The following is a 13290-nucleotide window of genomic DNA, read 5'->3' on the forward strand; positions in this document are numbered from 1 at the left end:
GATCCGACGGCCTGAATTCAGCCTGCGCGCGTGAGGGGTCAAACCGAAACCCTAATTCGTTTTTTGGCTCGTTCTCTCTCGATCCTCAACCAAATCTCACGAAATTTTAAACATAGGTCTTAGGGATGAACAGAAACCATGGGGGACTATTATTTTGAAAAGATATTAACTATCTAAAGATCTATTTCAATCTAAGTGTTTAAGCTATTCTAAGAGATTGCGCGAGATTTTACCGTCCGATCTTCGAATCTTTGACACGGTTGAGCTTGTAGACTGTCCTCGTAAGTTTTCCTAGTTGAAACCACGATCAAATGAGGGCTGGATTGGTGGGATCGAAGCCTTGACCGTCCAAGCCTTCGGGTCGCCGGGATTCCGTCGCCGGCGAGCTTCTGGCCGCCGAATTTGGTCAGGGAAGGTAGTAGGAGGATGTAAGAACTCTCACAGAAGATCTCAAGTCCTAAGGTCATCTAGAGAGAGAGAGGTTGCAAAAAGATCCCTCCAAAAGACTTAATTTTGGATATTTAAAGCCCTGGGATTAATCTCAACGGCTAAGATCGAATCACCAGCTATTTAGGAGGGAAATTAGAGGGAAATAGCCGTGGAATTCAATTCAAAACCAAGGGAGATCAATTAGGCATTGAATGGGCTCTTAAATAGGATTTAATAAGTTCTAATAACCTATTAAGGGCTTGGTTTGACCAGGTCAACGTTTGACCTGGTCAAATCAGTCAAATAGATCAATGGTGGATGAGGATTGAGCCAAGAAAGGGTTTGAAATGATTTAGAACTGATTTGAGCTCTTAATGGGCTAGGTGGTCAACCTGGGTTGACTTGGTCAACCGGGTTGACCCAGGGTCCAAGCTCGGGCTCAACAGACTCGACTCGACCCAATGAGTCTATTGGAGAGGGTCTTGGGGTCTGACTTGGTCAATTTGACCAAGTCAACCCTTTGACCAAGGGTTTAGGCAAAATCGAGGTCAACACCCGTCAGCTCATCAGGTCGGGTCTGCATCAGGTCCCGTGAACTCACATGTGTCAAGCCTGGTGAGCCCACACAGCCGTGGAGCAGCAGATCCCGCGTCCAGCACTCCAGCTGAACTAGCCCGCAATCGGCACCTCGGTGGATTCCGGCATCCCGTGACCCGCATCCGGCCTGACCAAGCATTCCGCGACCTCGGTGGAATGGGCAGATCCTGCATTCAGCCCGCACCAGCTCCGCTCCGCACTCCGCAGGCGCACTTGCGAGTCAGAGTCGTGACTTGGACTCCGCCGCTACCGCTCACGATCCCTTACAACCGCACTCATGAGGTCGGGTCAGGTCAACCCGGCAACTCGAGCGGGTCTAGTCCTGGTTTAAATGTTCGACCCATTTATAAAAATGGGTTGGGTTCAGGTTGACCCGTTTAGATCCGAGTCAACTCAAGTTCGACTCGAACCTGACCTGTCGACCCGAATTGACACCCCTAATTTTAACCAGCATACATTACATTAGAAACACATTTAAAAGATACTAAATATTAATTGTATCAGTATTTAGTATTTTTCACCCAGCATAAGTCAATAGGTCACTTAGGACCATCTCTAGATGTTAGCCCAAACTCTCCAAAACCTTCATAAAAATATTCCCACCACTCTTTCATAAAATGATTGGATTTATATCTTTAAAATTAACTAGGTGGTTAGCTGGTTCTCCAATCCATGCTGAGGTAAGTCTAGATTTTATATTACATTAGTTAGATTCGGTCACCACTATGTGGTGCCCAATTTAAATTTAGGATCCGAGGCAGATCTTGGATCATAAGACCCCAACTTTTGGGAATATAATCCCAAATTTCTAATAAAATTCTTAACTTAAATTAAATCTTCTTTCAATCCAAAACATAAAGCCCAACACTTATATTAGGTTGGGACACTTTTAGATTATTCCAGAATCTTAAAGTGTCATCTACTCTTCCTCTCTTGGCTTTGAAAATAACTTATCCAAGTCGACCCATTCCCACTTGATATTCCAAAATACATCTCTTTTGACATCACTCCTAGAAGATCTTTTAATAAAATTTTGCCACTATTTTAATCGAGAGTTTTCATAGGAGACCCCATTTTTCTACGATGTAATTAACTACGAGGGCTTGCGCTCGTAGGAAATTTAGAACCCACATCAATTTTTAAAATTAATTTTCAAAACTCAGTTGATATTTCTTTTGTGAAATCAAGCTTGTAATAATCGTTATCGTCATAATCTTATGATTGCTAACGGATGTTATTTTCTTCATTAAGAGAGATTTATGTCAGTTTGAATATAAAATTTATGATCATTTCTCTTAATTATCATGGTCTGATATTTGATTGAACCTCATCTTGACCCTCTAGGGTCATATGTAGTTTTCTCTTAAATTAGGCTTGGATAGCCAAAAGAAGATTTATAATTTTTTATCTGAACCCATTAGGAGATTTTATCTCAGCCTTTCAAGGTGGTATATATTCTCTAATGGTATGTTCGACTTTTGAATTGAAATTTAAACTTAGTCCCAATTTTTTCAAAAGAAAATTTCAAAACTCAAATTAGTCTTCTTTAGAAAAAGTCAACCCACGACAATCGTTATCGTCATGCCCAAACAATAATCAAATAATGGTATCTTCTTACTTAGGGCAGATATATAATTTCTTAATGAGGCTTTGGGCATGAAATTAATGATAATTAACTTATAATATCATAGTTAGAGATTAGATCGAACTCTCTCTTGACCTTTTGAGGTCATATGTGGTTTTATCTAGAATATGATTATGATATTCGAGGTAGGATTTGTAATTCTAAATTTGAACCCTTTTCTGGAATTTTATTTCCACTTTCACAAATGGTATGACTTTTCTAGTGGGATGTTCGCTCTTAGAATTCAAATCCAAAGTCAATTCCAAATTTTCAAAGAAAACAAATCATTTTCAAAACCTGTTTTAAAAACATCCACAAAAAAAATAATTCTCTCTCTACTATCCAATCCACCATCTCCTTCATATATGAATACTACAAGTGGTACTTTTTATTTATCTGGACATTACATGCTATCAAATATCTTCTCTATCCTTAATAACTAATCATCTATTGCCAGTGGCTCTATAACTCCCTTAAATAGTGGGGCTTGAACTTATGAAACATCTATAGATATATGTCTTCTTTTGATTCCTTGTGTCCCACCTATTTACTCTAAGCATCACTCATATTTTATACAAGCATGCTAGCTAGCTGTATCAAACTCTTAGAATTCATTTGAGCTATTATTATTACACTTTGTCTATTATATATATCATGATCGGTAAGGTCTATCTATCTGTAGATAAAATCCTCTTTCCTAATTAATCAATTTACCAAATATATATATAACAATAAATCGAATATAGAAATGAAAATTTTATATAACACACTTGAGAGATAGAGTTCTATATTGATCTTTTTTCGGGTACTACTTCGATCTCTATAGCTTTGTATAGGATGACACCTAAAAAACTTTAGGAGTTAGTTAACAAGGGATTTATCCATCCTAGTACATCTCTTTGGGGAGCACCTATTTTATTTGAGAAGAAAAAAGATGGTACGATGCACATGTGCATTGATTACAATGAGTTGACTAAAGTCATTATCATAAATAAATATAATTTACTTAGGATTGATGACTTATTTAATCAGCCGGCTAGGTAGCTAAAATTTTAAATTAATTTTTTAAATTTTATGGCGACTTATTCTGCTGGAAAACTGCCTACGCGGATTTTATCGACGAAATTTTGCAGCCAGTAAATTCTGATTCCGTTGGAAAATGATCAATTTCTGCCAGATAATGTCGTCGGTAATATATGATTTTCCTGTAGCGTCTAATACTCTTTATTATGAGACATATAAAGTTAAATTTCTTTTTGTCTATTATATTAAATTCATATGTAGCCATTTTAGAGAAACAATTATTAATAAATTCTATAATTAGTTACCTCTTACCTCATTAAAGTTTATTTTTCCTATTGTTTCTTATCTTTTAAATAATAATAATAATAGACTTAATCAAATATAATTTAGAAACTATATTTAATATTAGAGACAAATTATCAACCTTATGACCCCAATAAAATCAACTTAGTGCTACCTATAGTTAAATACTAAGAGAATGACTAATTGTCACCTAATAAGAGGGTGATATAATAAATTAAAATGTCAACACATTTGTCAAGGACTTTTTTTGTGGTGAAGGCAAAATTTGAGATTCTTAAAATTTTTCATCATTAAAAATAGAGTAACATATTTTATTTTTATTTGGGAGTTATATATCATAAAATTTTTATATATTTACATATTTCACATATGACTTTTTATATCTATTTATATAACTTATTATTATTTAAGCAAGAAAAAATCATTAATATTAATTTATTTGAAATTATATATACAAGCCAATTTTGATATAATTTGTATAAAATTATGATATAATTTATTTTATTTTTATGTATATGTTTTAATATAATATAATTTGACCACTAAAATATAATATAAATATTTAGGTAGATGATATAATAATTTAAAAGTAATTTTTCTTTTAAATAAATATAAAAATTTAAATATTAATTCTGCTTGCCCTTTCTATTCTGCTTACACCGTGGGGGTCAGATTTTTGTCCCGGTTTGCCGGCGGGCGGATCTTCCGACCTCGATAAAATGATCGTTAATGTAAATGCAACAAGAGCGGCAACTGGTCCGTGGCTTACAAGTTGCAGAGTTTCAGGCTTTAGAGAGCGAGAAGCCATGGATGGGTAAACTCCGAATGGTCAGAAAATACCTGAAGCATCAGGTGGAGAGGTCGGGATTTGGGCTCCGCTAAGTGCATTGACCTTTGAATCTTACTCGCCTGGCCTCTTCGACCCCATCGACGCGCTCTTGGGAAATTGTTTCCAGTCTTTCCAGGTTAGTTCAGTTTTGCCTTTGCTGAATCATCTATGTCATTGGATTCAAACTGTTTTTTTTTTTTATTTTTCTTCTTCAGTTCTGTCCAGTGAAGGGCTTAACATATGCTGATTTTGTAATTTTTTTTTTCAATCAAACAGTAATTAATGGCCATTCGAACTCCATTTCTAATCTAAAAAAAATATTTCGTATATATTCTTTCTCAAATTTTTTTTTAATTATTTAGAATGAATAACCTAATTTAAATAAATTAATTGCATAAAAAAGTAAATATATTAAAATTATTAAACTAATATATTTTGGGATCAAAGTCTTAGAATTTAATGATTAATACAATGAGTTTATGAACAGATATTAATATTGACGTTGCATTATTCACGACCACGAAATTGAGGTTCAAAATAGTGGTCGGATGGAGTAGGCACCGGACTGCAAACGAGTGCATGTATAGAGTTCGGTTGTAGATGACTTTAACATAGAGGATTTTAGCTGATTTCATTGATATCATGCTACTCTCCAAAGATATTTATATATATAATGGATTATCAAATTGTGTAAGAGCTGGATTAAGACCACCCCTTTGTGTAATTGGGATCCTGCTTTCTTCTCTTTTTCAGCATTTAGTAAAGTTTGGCAAATCAATATATCATGTACGAAGAGAAAAAAGGACCATAAAGAGCATATGTATATATCAATCTTTTCTTTATACCAAACACAATTAAAGAGCTTCTAAGAATCCCAAATTGCTGCAAAATATATCCTACTACCTTGCACTGATTGCAAAGGTATTGTTAACTGTGATAGTATTCATGTTATCAAATACGGTATTAATGGTGAGCTCCTGAATTTGTAGAAGACCGGGATGTTTCAGCAAAAAATGTTTTTAGCTTTATATACATGCATTAAGCTCTGTAAATTGATAAATAAGTGAAAAGAAGATTACGCTGAGCATGACAAAGGTGCTGACATGAAAAAACTAAGAGAAATAAATCGATATTAGTTATTACAGCTATTTAAAATAGTTTGTTATAAACTGTCTAAGATTTTGTGCTCCATATATCTTATAGAATGTGTCAGACTTAGAGGGAAAGAGACAAGCATAGTTCTCATGTAAATTCCTACAAGAAACTACATGGATTGCTGCACAATCTAATTAATTATTTCCTTCTTCGTTAGATGACATCCTGCATCAAGTTTAAGTGCTTTTCCCCGGACTAAGCATTTGTTTCATTTTAGCAACTTTCCCAAAATCGTTACTTTTTGAGAAAGTTTAGAGGATTATAAATATATATATATTTTTTTCAACTGTAAATTTTTTTAACCAATCAATAAAACGAGTACAACATCAAGCAATACTAAGGATTCCTAGTTGAATAAAGGATCATCTAGTTAAAGAAGAGAACCCCATGAGGCTCATTTAAAGTATCTTGTTTGAAGTTTTGTAAACCTTGGAGAGTGGCAATATATAAATTGGATAGAAGTTACTCAAAATAATTTGTGAACAATAGGTTTAATCTCTCAGCAACACTTATTTGGGATGAATGAGAATTGTGGTTTCATAAAGCTAGCTAACACAAAAATGAGGGTGCATTGGTCAACATTAAGAACCTTAGAACTTGGCCGCCTTAATGTGTACACACAAAATCTAAGTTCAAATAAGATGGTATTACATCATCACATGGAATCAATGAAATAAGAGAGATTTTTAGGTTCTAATGTTCCATCACCCTTTCACTTCTAGTTTATGACCTACAAACAGGGATGGAACCCCATTATGTTGAGAGTGGGCTAAACCTCAAAATCAAAGTTTACTTATAGGGGGTAGGGAGGATTTTAGGAATTTTCCCCCCTCCCCCTAAAATTTTTTTTTTCTCCTAAAAAGCAATGTGATATCCATCTTCTCTCCCGTTCTCGTTCAAACACAAAGCCACAAAAATTTTCTCACTCTCTTTCCTCTCATTCCCGTTCATGCCCAAAGACTGAATTTTATCTTATACATTTTCTATTTTGCCCACAAAAAAAAGACCTGATTTTGCACCTGCCTATAAGTTTTGCATAATTCAGAAACTTCTTTCAAAGCATGGTATACTTGGCTCCATGTTACCAAATGATCACTTCTTCTCTACATCAATGCATAAATATGAAGTCAATGGTGTTGAATATTGCATAAAAGGAGATGTCCGATCCCTTGGTATGATTTCAGGATATATGAAGATGCTATTAATTATGTCCCAAAGAAATAGTCAAAATTCTGTATGTCAATCACTATAGCAAAGGCCAAGACAAGCCTAATAGGTCAAAGGCTACCCTACAGCCAGTTAAGAAAGAAGAACAAGACTATGGTTCTCTCCCAGGACCTGCTTTTGATAGTGTTTACATTTGCTTACTTTTTTATCATGCTAAAATTGCTAGCAACGAAAATTTCTTGTTTAGTTCTCTCTAATAAATCTTTTTGGATGCTAATATGTTGTCTTTAAATTGAAAGATATCTATGCATAGATGTCAAAGCAATTCTTTGTTTCTAGCTTAGATGTTTTCTGTCCATTTCCCGTAATGCTCCTGCATTTCCACATCTGCAGGTTTTGGAGCTGGAACTCCGAGAGAATAATGAGTTCAAATATTATAATTTCAGGAGGAAAAGAAAAACCATTTAGTTGGGTGGTGAAAGTAATCCAAAGATTATTTCAGTTTATACATGAAGCAATTAGAAGTGTTTTTTACCTCAGGCCTATCAAAGATTCTGTTGTAAAAGAGAGACAGTACAATAAAAAAGTGCTTGATCCTCAAGGACCATTTCTTCAAAGATGGAACAAAATATTTGTCCTTGCCTGCGTGCTTGCAGTATCTGTGGATCCTCTTTTCTTTTATGTACCTATTGTCGATGATGATAATAATTGCTTTGAGCTTGATAAGAAATTAGAAACTATTGCAAATGTTTTACGCTCTTTCACAGACATCTTTTATGTGCTTCATATCATTTTCCAATTTAGAACTGGTTTCATAGCTCCTTCATCTCGAGTATTTGGAAGGGGTGTTTTGGTTGAAGATTTATCAGCAATAGCTTGGCGGTATTTGTCATCAAACTTCTTCATTGATATCCTTGCTGTTCTTCCCCTTCCACAGGTATCAAACTCTTTTTGTATTGCATCTGTTTAAGTAGTTTTAGAGTTACTATATTTCAGTCCTAAGTAATTATAGTGATTTTTTTTTTTAAACAATTTACATTTGGGGACCTTATAACCAAGATTTTTGGAGAGTTTGTAACAACTTGCTTTATTATTAGTACATTGTTTAGGGAAGAAGATACAGCTTTCTCTCTAAAATACAACTACCTCCCTTAAACCCTGTTGCAATAAACCAGAAGAACAAGGACACCCATAAGAACAAATAAGCCATGAAATGGCTGGGTTCATGCTAGTTGATTGTTAAGTTGTGGCTTCCTATACATTATGTCCACTAGAAATTATTTTCAAGGCTCTAAGCTTGGTATAATCAATGAAGAAATCTTTGGCTCAAGTTTAATTAACAAAATAAGAGGCCATGCAAATCTAATCAAATTCCAAATCCTTGAAATAAAATAAAAATATTAAGTGACATCTACCGACAACTTTCTGCCTAAACCCAAATATATGAGAGACAGAGAAAAATAATTGGCCTAAGGCCTATTCAATTTGGAAAAAGTCCGTATGGCTAACAGAATGACAGTTCTGAATCCTACTTTTTTGTATTCCATATACTATAACTGTTTTCTAGACTAACTTTTCTTCATTCTTTTTTGCTAATATAACATCAGCTACATCTCTGTTTGAATTATGTTTCTCGCCTTTTTTTTTTTTTAACTTTTTCCGCTTAGATTTCATGTTAAGGTACATATGAACTTGCATGTTTCTTGTCTATGCTATCAATGATTCTTAAAGATCTCATATTCATGGGCATTCGTTTGACCTCTTTTGATTTTTGTATTATTGTAACTAATGGATTACCTTATTGGGCAACTTTTAGCGTTTCTCTTTTTATTATTCATGCTTCCTACGCACAAGATGATATGATGGTTTTAGCTGTTAAGATTATGTACTGCTTGTGTTTTATGGTCAGGTTGTTGCGTTGATCATAGTACCAAGATTGAAAGAAACATCTCCATTCGATGCAAAAAATCTATTGATGCTTGTAGTCCTATTCCAGTATGTCCCTCGATTTATCAGGATCATACCCTTGTATATGGAAGTAACAAGATCTGCTGGCATTATCACTGAAACAGCCTGGGCCGGGGCTGCCTTCAACCTTTTGCTTTACATGCTTGCAAGTCATGTATGTTCATGATTCTCAGTTGTGTTGTCTTCTATTCTATTCTGAAAGAAATTTTCAAAAGAACCTGATAGAGATCTATTTACGTGAGATGATTCTCGTCAGGTACTAGGAGCACTTTGGTACTTGTTTTCCATACAGAGGGAAGATGCATGCTGGAAGCAAGCTTGTTCCATAAATAATTGCAACACTACCTCTTGGTTCTGTGGGAATGAGCAAGGCCAAAACAATAGCTTTTTAGATGATGCATGCGCCATACAAAATTCAAATAATTCAATCTTCAACTTTGGTATCTACATTCCAGCTCTTCAAAACATTGTTCAGTCGAGAGACTTTCCAGAGAAGTTCTTCTATTGTTTTTGGTGGGGACTACAGAATCTGAGGTTTGCTTAATGGGGGATGTTTCTAGTTTCAAGCAAGATAATGTAAAAAAGCCAAATTTTTTTACTTTTCAACATTATAATACTAATCGGTAGTGAAACATCTTAAAATGACTTTTATATAGAAATAAATAGGTTTGCTCCCTAATTTATCATCATAATTCATGCATCATGCAAAATTAAATTAATTGCCATGATTTGTGCCATTAAGAATATGTAAAAAATGTATATTATAAGTTGGCACATATATAAACTTCAGAAGATTACCTATCGTACTGAACATACATTGGGATTCATTAATTTACTGCACTCATCTCTTCTGGTCGGTTTTACTTGTGTCTAATTTTAACAGTTGTCTTATCTGATTACAGTTCTCTTGGACAAAACCTGGTTACAAGTACTTACGTATGGGAGGTTCTCTATGCTATTTTTGTTTGCATCTTAGGCTTGGTCTTGTTTGCACTTCTCATTGGCAATATGCAGGTAACTAGAAGAATTCTGACGACTCTGAATCCTCCCTTCCTTAACTTTCGAATGTTTCTTCTTTCAGTTCATGCATAAAATCATAAATTACATTTTGTATCTGTTAATGTAGGTGCAAGTGTGGACACATGAATATGGATTTAACCAAATTTACCGTTAAAGGATGAACCCAAAGTTTACTTCAATTTCCTTTTGAAGATAATATTAATGTACATACAAATTAAATTTTTTAAAATTTTGTGAAAATAATGCATTGCATATCTCAATAGCATTTGTTAAATTTTGGCTATCTTAAAGATGGTCAAAGGTTTCCAGCCTTACTCTTTTGTTTTTTGTGTAATTATTATTAGTATACTTGAATTGACATCTTGAACTGAAGACTTGTGGATTAATACTTGAATGTAATGCACTTGTAGACCACAATGGTTCATGCATAAACATATAAAATCCTAAGTACAGTTAAGGGTTGCTGATTGCTTCTATGTTAGTGATGGTAATCCAAGTTATTAATGCTTATGATTACTATTTTGCTATTCCATTTATCTTTAGAATTTATTATGCTAGCGATGATATTGTTAGTTATGTGTGGAATATAATTATATTGATCAATCGTGTTGTATCGCTGCCTCTATACCCTTTCTTTTTTATTCTTTAGTTTCTACACTTGAAAATATATGTTACTTCATCTAAAAGTCTATACCATTTAAAACTAGACACAAAATAACTCATTGCCACTGTTACAGACTTACCTTCAATCCACCACTGTAAGAGTAGAAGAAATGAGGATGAAAAGACGAGATTCAGAGCAATGGATGTCTCATCGCTTGCTTCCTGAAAGCTTGAGGGATAGAATACGTCGACATGAGCAGTACAGATGGCAGGAGACAAGCGGTGTTGATGAAGAGAGCCTCCTTCAAAACCTTCCTAAAGACCTTAGAAGAGAAGTTAAGCGACACCTTTGTTTGGCTCTGCTCAAGAGGGTATATCTTTTTTTTTTTTTTTTCTTTTATGCTATATTTCAATTTCATTATACCTCTTTTTTTTATATTTTATGCTAACTGTATTATTGCAAAGTTTGTGTTAAAGTTTCAAATTGAAAGGATAATATTGTGAGTATTTTATTATGCATTAAGAATTTAAATATTAAAATACACTGACATTTATCATTTAGAGGGATCCTTCATTTTTTATGTGGGCTGAACTTAAATGGCTTCCTTCATCACTAATGAGGATATTTACTTTATTTTAGGTTGCAATTTTTGAAAAGATGGATGATCAGCTAATGGATGCAATGTGTGATTGCCTGAAGCCTGCTTTATACACTGAAGAAAGCCGTATCATTCGTGAAGGTGACCCTGTGGACGAGATGATCTTTATCATGAGAGGCAAGTTATTTAGTGTGACAACAAATGGCGGAAGGACTGGTTTCTTCAACTCAGATTACCTCAAAGGTGGTGACTTCTGTGGGGAAGAGCTTCTTACTTGGGCTCTTGATCCTCATTCCTCTTCCAGCCTGCCAATCTCTACAAGGACAGTGAAGGCATTGTCTGAGGTTGAAGGTTTTGTTCTAGAAGCGGACGACCTGAAATTTGTTGCAACCCAATTCCGAAGACTCCACAGCAAGCAGCTCCGCCATGCCTTTAGGTTATATTCTCAGCAGTGGAGAACATGGGCTGCTTGTTATATACAGGCAGCTTGGCGTCGGCATTCGAGAAAGAAGCTTGAGGAATCCCTTCGCGAAAAAGAGAGCAGGTTGCAGGCTGCACTGGTGAAAGGCAGCAGCAGTTCACTGAGCCTCGGAGCTGCAATTTATGCCTCTAGGTTTGCTGCGAATGCTTTGAGAGCCTTGAGGCGGAGTGGGACAATGAAGGCTCCAAGGCAGGAAAGAGTTCTGCTGATGATGTTGCAGAAACCATCAGAGCCTGATTTCACTGCTTTAGAACTTTAGCATTGGCAATATGACGGTGTCCGAAGCCAGAGTGGTGTTGTATACCGCTACTTGTATAAAATTACATGTTTGTTTAAATTTTGTATCAGGTTTGTTTGTATGGTAGCCTAGAGAGAAAAGAGAACATGATGATGATGAGGAGGAAGATACTGATTCAGAGTTATGGTTTATTTTTCTTTTACTTGAGAGAGAGAGAGAGAGAGAGAGAGAGAGAGATTGGAGGCAACTTTTGTTGGGTAGCATGTTTATTTTATTTTGATATATTGTAAAGTATAGTCTGGTTGAAGACTTAAAAATTAGCTCTTATGGGAGGCAACCCACTTGGTATGTTATTTATGGTGCCTAGTACATTAGTTATCTTGTAACATGTAATGTGTTTATGTTATGTTATCACATATTTTATGCGCCCTTTATCATTTATATGAAAGCATGTATAATATTAATTTTTATTTGTGTTTCTTTTACTTATAGTTTAATGAAATTACCCTTAGGCTTACTATAATTCTTGTATCCTACTTATTTAATTAATCTTAGTAAAAAATGATTATTAAAAATTATGTAAAATTAAGATAATAATAAAATCTTAGATCATAGTTCAAATGAATATTGTTTATACTTCATAAAATGAAAAAACAAAAAATTAATAAATAACTGACTTAGATCATTTAATTTATTGTTTTAATTTGAAATTATAAGTTACACCTTTATGTATTAAATTTTGAAATAAAGATGGATACTTAGAATTAAAGAATAGATATGAGTAGATAGAAATTAAAAAACATAAGCAACCTGAATTTAAAATTGATAATCTTATTAAATTCTTGCATAAAATTCTTACTCTTTGAACTCAAGCATTTTTCATGATTAGGAGTGGTTTGAAGGAGATAATATTACTCTTAGAAGTGTTACTATTCAACTCAGAAGTGTCTTTAAAAGTATTGAGGATCGTGTTGATAGAATACAAATTAGCTAAGTTATCTTCTCTAAAGATCAAAAGGTCATCAACATAGAGGAGATGGGATGTATGTTCATCCCCCATATTGATGTCATCATATTCATTATTTTCAATTGCTCAATAAAAAAATAACTAGAAAGTGCATTCATAATAATACAAAAAATAAATGGGAGAGAGGACAAACCTACCTTAAATTAGAATTGAAATTGAAGAACCCTTCTAGTGTCCCATTAAGGTATAAGGAGTAGTGAACTTTCTCGATTAAGTAGTCTCATTGC

The 13290-nt window shown here is 34.3% G+C and overlaps 1 protein-coding gene across 1 annotated transcript; it reads left to right on the forward strand.

Annotated features, from left to right (window-relative positions):
• The first annotated feature begins 4646 nt into the window (after positions 1-4646).
• On the forward strand, positions 4647-12422 carry LOC110100223 (cyclic nucleotide-gated ion channel 1). Its single transcript, XM_020827642.2, has 7 exons — positions 4647-4941; positions 7521-8064; positions 9037-9249; positions 9352-9629; positions 9998-10109; positions 10853-11089; positions 11359-12422. Exons 2-7 carry the CDS (start codon positions 7549-7551, stop codon positions 12055-12057), a joined length of 2055 nt encoding a protein of 684 aa, XP_020683301.1. The 5' UTR covers positions 4647-4941; positions 7521-7548; the 3' UTR covers positions 12058-12422.
• The last annotated feature ends 868 nt before the right edge of the window (positions 12423-13290 follow it).

This window comes from Dendrobium catenatum, unplaced genomic scaffold, assembly GCF_001605985.2.
Source record: "Dendrobium catenatum unplaced genomic scaffold, ASM160598v2 fragScaff_scaffold_456, whole genome shotgun sequence".
In the NCBI taxonomy this organism is placed as follows: Eukaryota; Viridiplantae; Streptophyta; class Magnoliopsida; order Asparagales; family Orchidaceae; genus Dendrobium; species Dendrobium catenatum.